Source organism: Vombatus ursinus, unplaced genomic scaffold, assembly GCF_900497805.2.
Source record: "Vombatus ursinus unplaced genomic scaffold, bare-nosed wombat genome assembly UNPS02014791.1, whole genome shotgun sequence".
In the NCBI taxonomy this organism is placed as follows: domain Eukaryota; kingdom Metazoa; phylum Chordata; class Mammalia; order Diprotodontia; family Vombatidae; genus Vombatus; species Vombatus ursinus.
Window position 1 is genome coordinate 33,551,339 of NW_020954569.1, and position 17,097 is coordinate 33,568,435.

Sequence of the window (17,097 nt, forward strand, 5' to 3'; positions counted from 1 at the left end):
TTGGAATTTTCTTGGATCTTTATTTTGCTGAGAATAGCTAAGTCATTTACAGTTTGATCATTGTGCAGTATTACTATTACTGTGTACAATGTTCTCCTGGTTCTCACTGATGACTTTTCAAGCAAGCTTCCATACAAGTATATGTACTATGCTTTCAAGGGTAAATTATTTTTTAAAATCAATTTTATTTTTTCAGTTCTCTTTTGACAACTTTCGTCTGCCTTTTCTCCTTTCTACTCTCCTCCTTATTGAGGAAGAGAAGTAAACCCCTTGTCACAAACATGTGTAGTCAAGCAAAACAATTTCCCCACTCATCATGTCCAAATACAAATTGTTAATAGCTGTGGTGGTGGTGATAGTAATAGTAGTGAAGCACAAAAATCTTTTGGATAATCATTTGGCTTGGTAGGTTTGTTTAGAATAATTGATTTAGTAATTGATTAGAGTGATCTCAAGGCTCTTGTTTCAATTATTTGTTTGTGATGATGTTTTCATATAAATAGACGTGAAAAATGCAAAGACTAGGTGCTTAAAACAAAATTGTTGGTTATCCTGGTCTTCACTTATTTGAATCTTCATGAACAAAACTGAGAACACAAATGGAAAGCATATTTCAGCTACTATATCATATTGCCTTTATTCATGAGATGAGCTTCCTTTTAGGTAGGATAGTGCAAAAACTTTTAAGTCTTTGGTTTGTTTAGATAGGAAGAAGATAAATAAGCAAATATAAACAGTTTTGAAATCCATCAGGAGAAAACTGAAAAAAGCAATTATTATTTTTCTTCAAAATGACACCTCCAGTCTTATTTATCCAATTCATTTTTGGAATAGCCCAATTTCTTGCGGGAATTATGGCCAATGGAATCATTATAATAGTGAGTGGCCTTGAGTATATCAAGAGGAAAAGGGTGACAGCATATAACCTCCTTCTGACCAGTCTGGGAATCTTCAGAATTTTTTTGCAAGCGTTAATATTTGTGAGCCATCTGATGTTTTTCTTGACTGTAGAGTTATATATGGACCGCGAAGTCTTTATATTTTACCTTTTCATAAATGAAGTCAATCTTTGGCTTGCCACCTACCTTTGTGTCTTCTACTGTGTGAAGATTGCCAACATTGTCCACCCCTTCTTCCTCTGGTTGAAGATGAGGATCTCTAGGCTTGTGCCATGGTGGATTCTGGTGTCATTGCTAATTTCATCTGCCATTTCTATGTGCCAGAGCCTACTGTATTGGCCAAGGGACAACAAGGAGCTGAGAAGATTTTTGGCAGGAAATATCACTACCCAAGCTCTTTTCCAGTATATATTTCCAACTCCAATTCTTGTTGTGGGTTTGGCAATGCCATTATGCATGTTCAATGTTGCATCATTTCTGCTGATTTATTCTCTGTGTAGACACACCAGACAAATGAGAAGCATGGCAACTGGCTCCAGAGACCCAAGCAGCGAAGCCCATATCCGTGCTATGAAATCGATATTCTCCTTCCTTGTCCTCTATACCTCCTATTATGTTGGGGTACTGGTAGCATTTTCTACATTTCCAATAGAGAGAGATTTCTTATTGTTTCTTGTGTTCTCACTGGCTGCCTTATACCCCTCTGGACACTCCATCATCTTAATTCTAGGAAATTCAAAGCTGAAGCATTATACAAGAAAGTTTCTGCTCTCTGCTAAGTGTTGTCTGGGACGAGGTTCAGCACTTGACTCTACACAGAGCCAATAAAGCATGCTGTTTCTAAATCTGCATCACTTTATTGTAGGTGTAACTTATCAGTTTGATGTGCTTTTAGGTTAAAAAAAAAAGGGCAAATTCATGACAATGTCACCCTTCTGGAACATTCAATTGATTATCAGGGTAACTTGTTTATTTTGAAAGTCAAAACTCATCTGCACAGTTAGTACTGAAGTCCAGGTGAAGGCTGTTTCTCCTGGCCTTGAAAGCACTGGCTGCACATCTGCTCTCCTCTGGTACATTCCTGTTTTGGGAGACTCTCAAAGCAGTCCTAAAGGTCACAGAAAAATGAGGCAATTCCTTCCCTTGTCACCAGAGGTGACAAGGTGAGGACAAACTTGACTTTTATCCCCACTTGTCAGATTGAATTCTCAAATGCTGCAGTTATGTGACCTGTCAACTACTAACGTGCACAAACACATGGAGAAAGAAGATTTGGGAGTCCAGTGTTCAGATCAGTTTGCCTTAATTGGGTAGATAAAAGAGTGATGTTACAAAGGTGTTTCAAGTTGCATTTGTCCACACAGCCATCGAACTCTTTTACTTGGAGGTAGCAATTTTCAAAAATGTTGTATTCCCAGAGGCAGAAGCATCACAAGTGGGCAGGGGCTGAGGATGTTTCCATCTGTTAATAGGAAGAAATTAATTTTCAGCTTCATTTGGATGAATTTGGTACTAAGACGTATATTTATAAAAAAATTTTCATTTTTTTTTCTTCTGGGGTAAGTGTATTGTACACAATTCTCTCAAGTTGGGGGGGCGAGTGGTTTAGGAACTTGAGGGAATTTGCACGGGTTAGAAATTCCTGATCATTAAATATGCTCTAGATGTTAGTATCATTTTGTACAATGCTCTAACCTAGAGGTTGTATATATCAAGCAGCAATAAGTTCATAGACCAGAGGTTCTTAACCTGGAGTCTCCGTGTGAACCTGTTCTAAAAATATTTTAATAATTATTTCTAATATAATTAGTTTCCTTTGTAATCATATGTATTTTATTTTGTTCATTTGAAAACATCATTCTAGGAAGAGTTTAATAGAGTTCACCAGACTTCCAAAGGGGTCCATTGTGCAAAAAATGTAAATAAAGTCTTCCACAGAAGGCTTTCCTTCCCTGGTTTATGCGGGAGGAAGTAGAGGAGGATTTTCTCTTTGGGGAAGTGAAATAACTCTTCATTGGCTTCTGGGCTTTTGCTTTTCACAGGCTTTGTAAATCGGGTAGCACAAAGGCCTTAAACTCCCTTCTATTATACTTTACTCTGCTCCTCTTAGAAGGTACCAGTCACTAAGCACTTATTAAGCACCTACTATGTGCTAGTCACTGTGCAAGGTTTTAGGGATACAAAGACCCAGAAATGGAATGATCCCTCCCTTTAAAGATCTCATATCCTAAGTGTAGAAAGTGCCAGGAGCTTTTAATTTTTGTAGCCTGATGTCAAGGATGTCCATATTCTGGAGTTAAGTACAATCCATTGGCTCTGCAACAGGGCCTGGGAGGAGACACGGATGGTTTCCTCTCACCCCCTTTACCACTGTGTGCTCAAGAAATGTCATTGGGGAGTGTATGTGCTCAGTTAAATAGTAAAGTGTATATGAAGTAATATCTAGCTAGAGAACTATTCCTTCAACAAGCAAATCTAATTATAGAGCCAGTTAATTTTTTAACTTTATAAAGTGAAATGTTTGCTTCATTAATTGTAATAAATGGGATGACTTATGAGAGTCATCAGGTATAGTGGAAAAAGTACTGCATAGTAACATGGATTTAGAGTTGGTATATCCTTAAAGACCGTCTAGTTTTTCACACACCCATTTTACAGATGGGGAGATTGAAGCCCAGAGAAGTGAGGTGACTTGTGTAAAGTCATACAAGTAAAATGTGATAAAGGCAGTATTTGAACCCAAGTCCCCTGATAGTAAAGCCAATCAGAGGTCTTAGATTGAAACCTGAATCTGCTTTCACCCATCTGTGTACCTTGGGCAAGCTCAGCTTCCCTGGTTTCCTCATCTAGAAAATAAAAGAGTAAATATTTTTGGGCCTTTTCAGTTCTAAGCCTCCTGACCTGCAAGAATGTATGACTTGGGGTAGCTAGATGGCCCAGTGGATAGAGCGCTGGCCCTAGAGTCAGAAGGACCTGAGTTCAAATCTAGCCTCAGACGCATGATACTCACTAGCTGTGTGACTCTGGGCAAGTCACTTAACCCTGGTTGCCTTGCCAAAAAAAAAAAAAGGAAAGAAAGAAAGAAAGAAAGAAAGAAAGAAAAGAAAGGGAAAAAAAAGAACGTATGACTAACTCACAAAACTAGTAAGCTCCTCTTACACACAGAGTTCCAAAAATAATTTAAAAAGGAAATTGGTACTGTTTTTCAACACTTTCATTGTCTGTTCACCTATAAAGGCAAATTTATTCAGAAAAACATTTGTGGCTAGGAGGGCTGATGGCTACAACACAGGAAAATAAATATTCAATTTGAGTAGTAAAATTTGCTCAACATTTGTTTCTTGGGAGCTTCCCTTATTTCAAGCAAATCTTTTGCTTTGGCTATATTTCCTTTGTCCTCATCTATAGCACAGAACCGTGGAATGGTCACACAGTGTCCTCTTCTTTCCCATCCTCTATGTTGCCAAAAAAGGGATTGGAAATTATTTACTCTGGGAACCTCAGCTATGAAATCATTTTCCCATGGTTCAGGGCAGGAGGTCTTGTAACTAAACTACCCTTCTTCCTCCCCCAACTTCCACCAGTGAATATTGCTTTCCAAGTGCTGTCTAGTACTCACTCTAAACTAAGCACGGCTGCAGGCCTAGGTCTTCTCAGAGAGAGGGCGTGGCATGGACAGTTATTAAAAAGGGACCCAACATAAATGTGTTTCATTCAATGGGCAGTGGTGGATCGATACAAGGCAAAAATTAGTGGGTTGGAGGGAAGATGCTTTGCTCTACTCTGTTATGTTAATTGCGTAGGGTAATGAACTAGAATAGAAAGCTGGACCAGGAATCAGGAAGACCTCAGTTTAAATCTTCATTTTCATACTTACTGTGTGATTGTGAGAAAATTGCTTAAACTCTCTGAGACTTAGTTTCTTTTTCTGTAAAATGGGGCAATACTATCTGCCTTCCTCACAGACCTCAATTGTATGTGTATGTGTATATATATATATATATATATATATATATATATATATATATATATAATTTTAAAGGTTGGTACATATGTCAGTTATTATTATATACTTTATCATTTCCTGTAATCACTCTTGTAATTTCAGGAATTCCTTCTTAGGTGTTTGTTAAAAAGAGCGTATATTAATAAATAAAACAACTTGTAGAGAAGAGTTTTGGAGGCTGAGAGAATCTGTTTCAACATATAGGGTGTCCCTAAAGTTTTAGTGCAATTAAAAAAAAAACTAAAACTAAAACTAAACACTGCACTAAGACTTTTGGGACACCCTATAGATGAAAAACTTAAGCTCTTTGGGGAAAAGACTCAATATAAATTTGAGTTGTGGGCTTTTCTTTCACTCAGGCCTTCTCAGGAGGGCAGGAGTCTTTGTTCTTAATGCATTTAGTCATTCTATATTATCACTCACTCACCTTTGCTACACTACAATAAAAATGTTTTAAAAGAAGGAGGTAAACATCTGGACTTAGATATATGACATCTGGATCTAGTAAACTGCTTTTGGCTGAAGGTGGGGCTTTGGGGATTCTATCATATAATCTAAAACATATGTATACCATGAAGTGTGAGTTTTCTTTTTTTTTCCCTGGGGGGGTCACTGGTTTTTAATTTTTCATTTAAGATCATTAAATGTTTTTCCCATAAAGATAAGCCAATTTTGAATAAATAACACTACTTAAACCCTTAAAAACTCTTGTACTTTTTTGTAGTTATGGCCAAATGCCCAGTTTGTATAAATATTCTACACCCCTGAGAGAAGGTAGGATGCAGATTTTATCTTTCTAAAATTAGATGCATTTTTACATGAATCTCTAACTTCATTGTTATTGAACATACTACTATAATGTTCTGAACTTATGTGTTACTGTACAGGGAAAGGAGCATTGGCTACAGAGTTAGAGAACCCAAGTTCAAATCCCAGCTCTGCCTTCTACGATCTGTGTGACCCTGGATAAGTCACTTAAACATTCTGGGTCTCAATTTTCTCATCTGTAAAATGAGGTGTTTGGATTCTGAGGTCCCTTCCACCTCTAGTCTATCATCTTATGAGTTCAAAGCAAGGAGCCACCAACTTACAAAATTTATGGCTGAAATTGGGCAAGGCCTAAAAGTAAGTACTCAATTGTTATAAATTTCAATCATTCTAAGGTCAATAGCTAACATCTATATAGCACTTACTATGTGCCAGGCACTGTGCTAAGTGCTTTACAATTATTATGTTATTTGATTCTCACAGTAACTCTGGGAGGTAGGTTGCTATTATTACCCCCATTTTACAGATGAGGAAATTTAAGCAAATTGAGGTTAAGTAACTTGTCCAGTACCACACAGCTAGTGTCTGAGGCCATATTTGAACTCTTGACTCCAGGCCCAGTTTTGCTGTGCCATCTAGCCGCCCCTAGTACCTTTCAATAATTTTAGTTAATTGTGAGAATGTGTTGGAAATACATCTTTTGTTTACAATTAATACTATTAAATCTTTGGCAGTTTCCTTCTTAAAATCCTGAGGAATTTTTGCAGTGTAGGATCATGTGATCACAGATTCAGAGCTAGAAAGGACCTTATAGATCGTGACCTAGTTGAATTTCTTCATTTTACAGAGGAAGAAACTGAGGCCCTGGGACATAAAGTGACTTGCTAATGAATACAGAGGTAGTAAGTGTCAGAGAAGGGATTCAAATCCAGACCCTCTAGCTCCAAATGAAGCATCCTTTCCATTGTGCCATGCTGCTATCCTTATTATTCTACTACATTATATGAAGGTGATGCTACCCAGTTATTGTTTAAAGGAACCTTAAGCCTTGAAAGCCAATGAGTATTTGTAACTTTGCAAATTGGATTAATAATGTACTTAATGACAGTTAATTAGACCTAGTAGAGCCAATCCTCAAGGCAAGTAAACCAGCCTAGCCACCACCACCACCTTGACTGCCATTTCTTTTCAGTTCTTGAAGGAGATAGCCCAGGACCCTGATCACAAGAGCCCTGAGAATAACAATGTCTCCACAAACCACCAGACTAATTTCTAGCCCAAATGTCTGTAGTCAAACAGGTGAGAAATCCTTCCTTATCACCACCACCAACAGCAGCTGACCAATTGCCACCAAGAGATAGATAGGCGTGGTAGTCTTGGGAATGGCAGCACTCTCTAGACCCCCAGTCCTCGTTCCAGATAGCACAGCCCTCATTACCATCATCTGAGTAGGTCAGCCATTCCTACTAACTACCTGCCCAGGCAAGCAAGCCATTCTCAGCTAAGTACCCTGAGGGAGAGATAAGGGGCAGAATGTACCAGGCAAGTCAAATAACCTTGACCAACATCTCCCCTCATACTCCTATGTAGAAATCGTGAAACTCTGATTCCAATAGTCTTGGCAATTGGAATGCTTCCAGCCAGTGCCCCCATCCATTATCCTGGGAAGCTTCCCCTGTGAGATGCAGCCTGGCCACCTGCTCCTGCAGGTGCTACAGCCAAAACTACTGAAGACCCAGAACAGAAAGTTCCTTGCCAATGACAGATGTTCAACATCAGAAACAGATATGATTTTGTCAGTGAAAATGACATTAAAGATATGGCATCACCTTTCACTTTGTCATTGCACCCTAGGGACCACAAGACCTTTCCATATGACTTGCACTGCAACCTTCCAAATATGTTGTTTCCTCATTAGAATATGAGCTCCTTGAGATTAGGGACTATCTTACTGTTCTGTTTTCATCCTTAGCACTTAGCTCAATGCCTAAGTGCTTAAGTAAGTGTCTAATAAATGCTGTATTCATTCATCCACTCTGGTCTTTCTCTTACATGTAGGTAAGATAGGCAATGGTTTAGGTGGTATAATATATAGCTCTAAAATATCTCTCCACATCTACCTGCCACAGTATTTGAAATTCCTATAGTAATTATATGTTCAAATGTGAATGTTACTTAGGAGTATGATCAACCTTCACCAGCTATTAATATTATAATATAAACTAGTTTGTATGATCACTTTCTAATAACACAGCAAGGCAGGTAGCCTTGGAGGAAAAGGACATAAGACAATTAAGTTTTTGTAGGAAAGAGAGTAGAATAGATCCAGAACTTTGAGGATGGATTGTCTACAGTGCAGGCATGGATGGGAGTAGACAGGGGGCAGCACTGTGTACCTAGGACTAAGGATGCAAGTAGAGAGAGAATTTCTAGAACTACTCTGGAGAAAAAAAAAAATGTTTTTATTTCAGTTAAGCCAGTACTACCTGGCAAAATGGCAAAGGTGATGCTTCTGTATGTCACATATGGCTTCAAGTGCTATTAGATCCATTGTTTCCCAGCTCATCACCCAGCCATCAACTAAAATATGATCAATAAATCTGACCCATATTTCTTAATGACCAAAGTTACTAGCTACATTTTTATTGCTATCGTTAAAATGGCTATATTGAAGTGAATTCAAATTAACTCAGCATTTTTGGTGGCAAACTATTATGGTTTTTAAAAAACTGGATCCAATCAACTTAAGGCACTTAGATTAAGTCAATAAGTATTTATTAAGCAGGGGCTCAGCTTTTCATGTCAATTGACTTCCTCCATTGTATTCTAGAATAGTTCACTGGCCATGCCCAGTTAAGGGGTAGGGGTACAGTGTCAATTCACCATACATGAGCTAATTTACCAACCTAATAACTGTGTGCCATACTTTTCCCTTCAATAAGGGAGATTATCATTATAAATCTTCCAGTCAGTATGCTTGTGACTAAGACACAACTACTGTGGGCCTCCAGATTTTGAGAATCTCTTTGTGAGGCCATTTTGGACAACTGCCTTTCCTTTGTACTCTCCTTCTAACAACTCTCAAAGTGCTATTCAGACAAATGAACAGAGTAATAAGCAGTGATAATTTAAAAGCCAAAATAGCAACAGGGAAAAAGTTAGCACACTGACATCATTTCTAGAAGGGAGATTAGTCATGGAATTCATCTCAGGGACCAGATTTAGATAAATGGAAAAGCATATTTCCAGATTTTTTTTTAAGTGGCAAAAAGAAGTATTCAAACAAATTCGCAGGGAATGTATTATAACATGGGAATATGTTATATATGGGAACATGTAATAACGTGTTACAACATTACCTTAGGTTAGCTAAGGTAAATTCCAGACTTAATCATTTACAACTCATTTGTGGTGAATAAATATTGATTACTAATGCCGTTTCTCTAGAATGTTAAAAATTCTACCATGTCTGAAAATCTTTTTGGGTTAGCCATTCATATTAAATCCCTCTTTCACAATGAATGGATATTTAGTTCAGCACAATATAATGTTCTCATTGTTTTTATAACATGCCCAAAGTCAATAGCTGTTTTTATTCATATTTTTAGGTTCTTTTTCTTGCCAAGCACTATGCATTGTCACACCTTGTAGCTGATTGTCTATAACAGCAGCCTTGTAATGCTTGTTGGTAAATTAATCAGTACCTCCAGAAGTTCTACCAAGGCATTACTATTCAGTTAAGAGTAGTTGTTACTCAGAGTACAGATTTTCCAAAGGAATTGCAAATATTAGTAGCCCTGTGCTTATTGGAAAGAAAAGAATGAGCCTGTAGCAAGATAACTCTTTCCTTCCTAGTTAAAAAAAATTATTTTTTGAGACTACAAAGTTCAGCAGAAAAGTTCAGCCCCATCAAGATGGACTTTCTAGGAAGTGAATCACAGGCCTGAGGGGTAAAGCATTTTTGTTGCTCAGCTTATTCAAGACGCAATCTAAAAATAAGACTTTCTTTTTGCATTTGATTCCCAAATCTGCCATTACTATGAGTCATACGTGCATGGATTGTAGACTGTATCCTATAGATTGTCCACGATATTGGGGGGGGGAGGTGGGAAGGTGTCTTTAATTTGTCTTCATTCTTAGGGCTGACTGAAGCAGTGTAATTTAGCAAGAAACAAGTGCATTGATGGTGAGGAAACAATCCTTGGTGCTATTTCTAATTAGCTGTAGGACCTTGGATGAGTCCTGTTTCCACATCTGTAAATGAAGGCATTAATTAGATTTAATGATTTCTGATGTTCTATCCAACCCAGGAATTCTTATTTGTGTTTTTCTCAATTGCTTGCTCTTTTTGTCAGTGTCACACAAAACAAAGTTAACTAAGAATTCCTTTTTTAAAGTTCAGAAGGCTTTTCCCTCCTCAGGGATGAATAACTTGGAAATTAGGAGCTAAAAAAATGGAGTAGCATGGTTTCTACCTTTATTTACATGGGAAGCACTTTTTGGGGACAGAAAGCTTGCCAACTCTCAAGAGCAGGAGGCATCCTGGTCATCACGTAAATACTTTCTGTTTTCCAAGAATAGATGGAAACTCTTAGCTCAGACAAGTTGTTTAGTTGTTTCAGTTGTATCTGACACTTTGTAACCTCATTTAAGGTTTTCTTGGTAAAGCTATTGGAGTAGTTGGCCATTTCCTTCTCCAGTTCATTTTATAGATGAGGAAACTGAGGCAAACAGGGATAAGTGACTTGCCCAGGGTCACAAAGCTAGTGTCTGAGGCCAGATTTGAACTCATGAAGATGAGTCTTCTTGACTCCAAGTCTGGTACTTTATCTGCTGTGCCACCTAGCTGCCCTAGTTGAGACAGGTAGGGAACTCACAAAAACTCTGCATGGAGAGCATAATGATGTTAACTACCCCGTGATCACTGAACACTGATCCATCTTTGGTACACTTATGCTACTGATTCTTGAGTCTTGTTAAAGTCTTAATTCTGTAACAATTTTATATAGATTAGAAAATAACTAATATGCTAAATTATGTTGTGTATACCATGTCTGTTAATACTTTGTAGTAGTTTTTGTATCAATCAGTACACCAACCAGTGAAGATAAAAGTTCTTTTATTTATTCAGCACTTTCTTGGTGTTAAGAAATTGAAAACAATCTCTGCTTAATCAGATTGTTACAGATCTAAAGAATTCAGATCTCGTGCTGATCTGGGTTGAACTATGTCAGTGGTAATCTTTGACATGCATATGGAAGATCAAGCTGATCTTTCCACAGTCAGAGAATTTGAGATTTGGAAAGGACTTCAGTGATTATTGGGCCCAGCTCATGCATAAAAGAGGTAGCTTGGTGGTGTACTGTATAGAGTACTGGGCTTGGAGTCAGGGAAGTCTGAGTTCAAATCTAACCTCAGAGCCTTCCTAGTTATAAGATCCTGGATAAGTCGCTTAACCTCCGTCTGTCTCAGTTTTCTGAGGAAACTATAAAATGGGGAAAACAACATCTACCTCACAGGGTTATTGTAAGGATCAAATGAGATAATAGTTTTGCCACATAACACAGCGGTCATATTGAGCTTGCAGTCCATTAAACATGTACCTGTGTCCACCTCTACCCAACACACACATCTTTTTCACAACAACTACCACCCAAACATGCCTCCCGCATCTTGAACTTGTCAAGATGATCTTCCTGTGGAAGAATGTTCTCTATAGACTCTATAAGTCTCTATATTCTAAAGAGATAAAACTTCATCAACATAGGTATTCCTCCCACACTTACAGGTTGCGCTCCCTTTATAATTTAATAGATAATCTTTTAGAGTTACTATGCAAATGACAACCAAAAAACCTCACCCTACTCTGGCTAACCAGGTAATGAGTTTATCCCATAGTTTATTTAGGCTGAGAAAGAGACATGTAGTTCATTAGGGGGCCCAAGTTTTTCCACCTTGGAAGAGTCTGCTAGGATAGCAGAATCACCTCCACACCACGATGGGGCATCAGAACCTATTCTGATCTTGATTACTTTAGTGGAGATGGACTCTTCATGTGGGAATGTGGGAAAAATACTGTTAAACCATTTACATGTGAACAGCAAAACTGCACCATGCCCATTAATTGTGTTGACTCCACCCTTACAATCTACCAGGTAATAAGGGGCTGTGCTAAGTTGGCAAAAATGTCCAGGAAGCATAGCAGCTGCCCTGAACCTCCTGATCCAACATTTTTCAGTTACCCTTCTTACCACAGGTCAGCAATTTCCCATCAGGAAACAACTTTTTTTTTTCTACTTCGAGAGAACAGAGGGAAGAGACTCTTTTCCCTATGTTCCTGGCAGAACCCATTTTTGTATGTACAGGGGAAAATTTAGCTCATTATTATGTAAATTAGTACCTTTATCAATAAAATTAATCCACAATCATTGTATTATATTATTAAATTAATACAGCTCTGTTTCTGCAAAATGCTACCTTTGAGATAAAAAATAATTGTGTAGTAACTAGATTCAAACCCTGCCAAATTATTTTTTTTGTGCCTTTGTTCCCAAAAGTTTCCTCTGGATGTCCTTTTTTTCCTCCCCATTTCCTGTCCCAATTGTTTATTGCTTCTGTGTTCTGTGAAACAGCTGTTACATCCCAGTGGTGACTGCATTTTGGTGGTGAATGCTTACTTACATATTTTCTGGGAATGTTAGGAAGCTTAATTAATTTATGGGCACAAAGCACTTGGTGATCTTGGATGAAAATCAGTATAGGAAGACAAAGTAATGTTATTATGTGTTTAAGTAATGTCATATTACCCCAATAATGCTTTATTTTTTTGCTGGGGAAGGGGTTAGGGAATCTAGATTTGTATCATCAGTGCATAGAACTCCCACTGTAGAAACTCCTTCCATCAATGCAGATGGACAACTCATCTGTAACTCATGGTCTTTGAGAGTTGCCTGAGGCACTGATGTGGTAACATGATTTGTTTAGGGTCATACAACAATACTTTGTGAGAGAAAAATGCTTAAAGAATAAAAAAATTCTGAGTTTTCATTCAGATTTATAGAGTCACAGCAAAAGAGGGTTAGAGGACAGGATCATTTATAGGGAAGTGAAAGGGACCCCAGGGGTCATCAGGTGGAAACCCTTCCTCTTTCACAAATGAACCAGAGAGGCCAACTGATTTGTTCAAAGTCACATAGATATTAAGTGACAGAGCTGGGATCTGAACCCATGTGATCTGATCCAGACCCGGTGGTCTTTCCATTGTACAATGCTAAAGATTTCTGGGATTTGAACCCATGTGCTCTGATCCAGACCCAATGGTCTTTCCATTGTATAATGCTAAAGATTTCCCCTCTAGAGTCTAGTCCTTGGTGTTCATTCAGATCACTAGAAATGCCTATAGGCCTTTGGACAACTCAGGTCTGGCTATGTATTTCTTCCCTCAGACTTTCATAGAGTAGTGTCAGAGCCATGGGAATGGGGCTGACTCAAAGCAAAATTAGTAAGTAGAGGCTTAGAAACTCCCTTCCCACTTTCTTTTTTAGTCTATATACTTATCCCTTTCCCATTCCTTTAATTAACCCTACAGTTTGTTCATATAAGGACTTGTGCTCACTTAGCTGCCAAAATTGAAAAGGATCCAATAAATCAATTCCCCTTAGGCATTAAGATGTTGTTACCTTACCCCCTTCTCCCAGGGGAGAGTTGAGTTTTAAAGGAGACCTCTTAAAGAAATTAATTGCTAATGGTGCAATCATAGGCATTATAATAACCAATGAAGGGACTGGCGGGGGAGGGGGGGAGGGATCAGGAAGTAGGGGAAAGGGAGATGTTTTTGATGCCTGTAACACTTAATCAGCTATGTACTCTGGTTAATTGTGAGGTTGGCCCTGCACAGAGCATGAAGGGCATTGACTTTTTCTTTAGACACAAGCATAGAACCACATTGTGTTTTTAAAGGAATGTTTTAAGAAACATCAAAAAGGAAGAGAAACTATAATTCTTCTTTCTGGTGAGCAAAGAGGAACTGGACTTATCTGAATTCACACAACACTGTATGGTTTAAAACTGATACTTTTGATGGGATAAGGACCATTTGTAGTCTGGGCATCCTGAACCTTCCCACCAAAGGAACCACCTGAGCTCATTGTACCCATACTCCTTCCCTATCAAGGAATTCCTATTTTCCTGACCCAGAGGCCTTCAAGCTAGCCCTGTTAGTCTCTGTTGGAGCTTCTGAACCTACCACACAAGACTTTATTCTAATGGTATGTTTCTACCTCTCTATTTCTTTTTTTTTCCCAAGTACTTTTTTCTTCTCATTGACCCCCTAGCTTATGAACACTCATTCAGACTTGTATTCTGATGCCAACCTGACCCCCAGTATGATGAATTCCACTATTCCCAGACTGTCCAACCAGCTTTTGATGCTTGATTTGTCCTAAATACATTATTTTTACATATACCACTTTGCATAGACCACTTGCTCTGTTTCCACTCCTGACTTCCAGCCAGAGGTCCATTCTCTTCAAACATTATTGTTTCACATGCTCACATGGCACAGAATCACTTCAGGATGGCTTTGCTCATGTATGAATTTAGGGTACAAGATAAACTGAAGTAAAATGTTCAGTATTGGTCAAGAATATGTCATACAGATAATTATATAAATTACTATTACACAGGATTGTGTAGTGGAAAGAGTTTTGACCAGTGGTCATGAGACTTGTGGGTTTACTAGGGCTGAGAAAATGTTGCTTGGGACCAGGGAGTCTTCTCTCAGTGCAAGGAGTCTAACACTTCCTGCTACTGCCTCATAGCCAGCCTCCTTAGGTGAGAAGACTTCAGCCCGCTGGTGTGGTAGCACCCTAAACCTTCCATCCTCTGCTTGGCTCCTTAGGGGCGGGGCCAGACATTTTCCACATTCCCCAAAGCAACTGCTTTTATATATACCAGCACAAGGCATCTACCACCTCCTGCTGACAGCCCAACCTTCTAACAGAGATACAGAGAACCTCCAGGGCAAAGAACAACCCTCCCTTCTACTTCAGGCCTCCCATCTCATGCTGTACCTGTCTTTTGAGAGTAGAGGAGTAGCACCCTCTACTCCATGATGGACATTCTCATACCTATTCATGCCCTTCACATTCCAGTGACTCTGAACTCCTGTCGATTATCATCCAAACCTCACTCCACTCACCTCTACCTGCCATCCAATTCCTCATTTCCATCTTTAAGCCTCCCACCCCAAAGTTTCATTCTAATTCTACTTAGTCGTTCCACTATGCCCTCTAGAATGTCTTTTCCATAGGTAACAAATTTCCTTTCATCTTAATATTCCTCTCCTACTCATTCCATCTACTAACTCTTGCTGAAACCTGGCTTTCCCCTGATGACACAGCCTCCCTGGACACCTTTTCCAATATTGGCTGCACCTTCACTCATTTTCTTTGGCTCTCTGGTTAAGGCAGGGAATTTGGAATACTCTTTCCTCACCATTGCCACTTCCAGGTTCTCCCCTTTCCTTTTTCACTTACTAATTCTCTTCCTTCGAGGTTCATACTATTCATATCTATTTCCAAATCAAAATTCTGGAAGTTTTTGTCTGAAGACCTCCAGGTCGCTCCCTTTCCTTCCTCATTGAGTTTGATATCTGGGTTACAATTTTTCTTTCCTCCCCTCTCCTGTCCTTGTACTAAGGGACTTGAACATACATAATGATTCTCCCTCAAATATCCTAATCACATGAGTGAAGTGAGCAGAATCAGAAGAACATTGCACCCAGTATCAGCAACATTGTGCAATGACCAGCTTTGATAGACTCAGCAATGCAATGATCTAAGACAATTCCAAGACTATTGATGAAAAATGCTATCCACACGTAGAGAAAGAACTATGGAGTCTGAACGCAGATGGAAGTATACTATTTTCTTTTTCTTTTTTTGTTTGTTTTTTCTTTTTCATGGTTTTTCCCTTTGGTTCTGATTCTTCTCTACAACATGACTAACGTGGAAATATATTTACTATGATTGTACACATACAGCCTATATCAGATTACATGCAGTCTTGGGGAGGGGAAGGGGGAAAGGAGGAAAAATTTAGAGCTCAAAATCTTATAAAAGTGAATGTTGAACACTAGAAATAAATAAATAATTTAAAAAAAATATCCTAATCACTCAGTTTCTGAACCTACTCAACTCCCATGAGCTACTCCTCCAACTCACCTCAGCCACACACAAAGATTCTCGATCTTGCCATCACCCACAAATGTACTACCTCCATGTTTGAGAATTCTGGAATGCTTTTATCTGACCATAATCTGTTGGTTTTTCAGTTTTATCTCTATTTTTCCTTACATAACCCTGCTCTCTATCCTCATTTTGACCTCCAATCCCTTGGCTCCTCAATTCTCTCCCAGGCCATCTCTCCTGCACTCTCTCCTTTCCTCATCTTGACTCCTTTGTGAAATAATTCAATCCTCTCCTCCTCTCTTTAATCCCTAGCCACCTTATCATATCACTGATTATGCTAAGCTAAGCCTCAGCCTTGGATCACTCCTGTCATTTGCTGCCTTTATGCCAACATACATGTTGCTGAATGCATGCAACCATGTAGTGGGCTGGGTCCACTACAAATTTATGTTACGTAACCTCAACTGAGCCCTCACTGCTCCTGGGTAATTCCACTATTTCTCCCTTATTCTTTCATTATCCCACTCTCCACAGCAGATGTTCCAAACCTACTCTCTTAGCAGAGAACCTTGCCTCATATTTTAGAGGAAAAAAAATTAGGTCCATTCACCATGAACCCTGTCTTCTTCCCCACTTCCTCATTTCCTATCACTCAGATGCCTTCCACTACTGTCTCCTCCTTCTCCCGTTTCACATGATGAAGTGGGCTTACTCCTTACCAAAGTTAATTCCTCTACTTGTTCAAGTTTTCCTATTCCATCCCAACTCTTCCAACAGATTTTGTCATCTTTGTCATCTTCACTCTCTCACTTATTTTGAATCTCTCCCTCTCTCCTGGCTAATTTCTACTACCTGCAAACACTCCCATGTTTCTCCTATCCTGAAAAAACTCTCACTTGATCCTTCTATTTTTCTATCATCTTATTTCTTTTCTGCCTTCTATAGCTAGCTAAAATCCTCAAAAAGGCCATCTGCGTAGGTACCTCCACTTTCTCTCCTCTCAATTTTTTCTTAATCTCTTCCAATCTGGCTTCTGACTTAATCATTCCACTGAAACTGCCCTCTCCAAAGTTAGCAATGATCTTTTAGTTGCCAAATTCAATGGCCTTTTCTCAATTCTCATTCTCCTTGACCTCTCTGCAGCCTTTGACATGTGATCACTCTTTTCTCCTTGATACTAGATTCTCTCTAGGTTTTTGGGACACTACTTTCTCCTGGTTTTACTCCTGCCTAT

The 17,097-nt window shown here is 38.8% G+C and overlaps 1 protein-coding gene across 1 annotated transcript; it reads left to right on the plus strand.

The window, feature by feature from the left end:
* Window positions 1–854: 854 nt before the first annotated feature.
* On the plus strand, window positions 855–1,727 carry LOC114048139 (taste receptor type 2 member 1-like). The gene has a single exon (XM_027869072.1). It carries the CDS (start codon window positions 855–857, stop codon window positions 1,725–1,727), a length of 873 nt encoding a protein of 290 aa, XP_027724873.1.
* The last annotated feature ends 15,370 nt before the right edge of the window (window positions 1,728–17,097 follow it).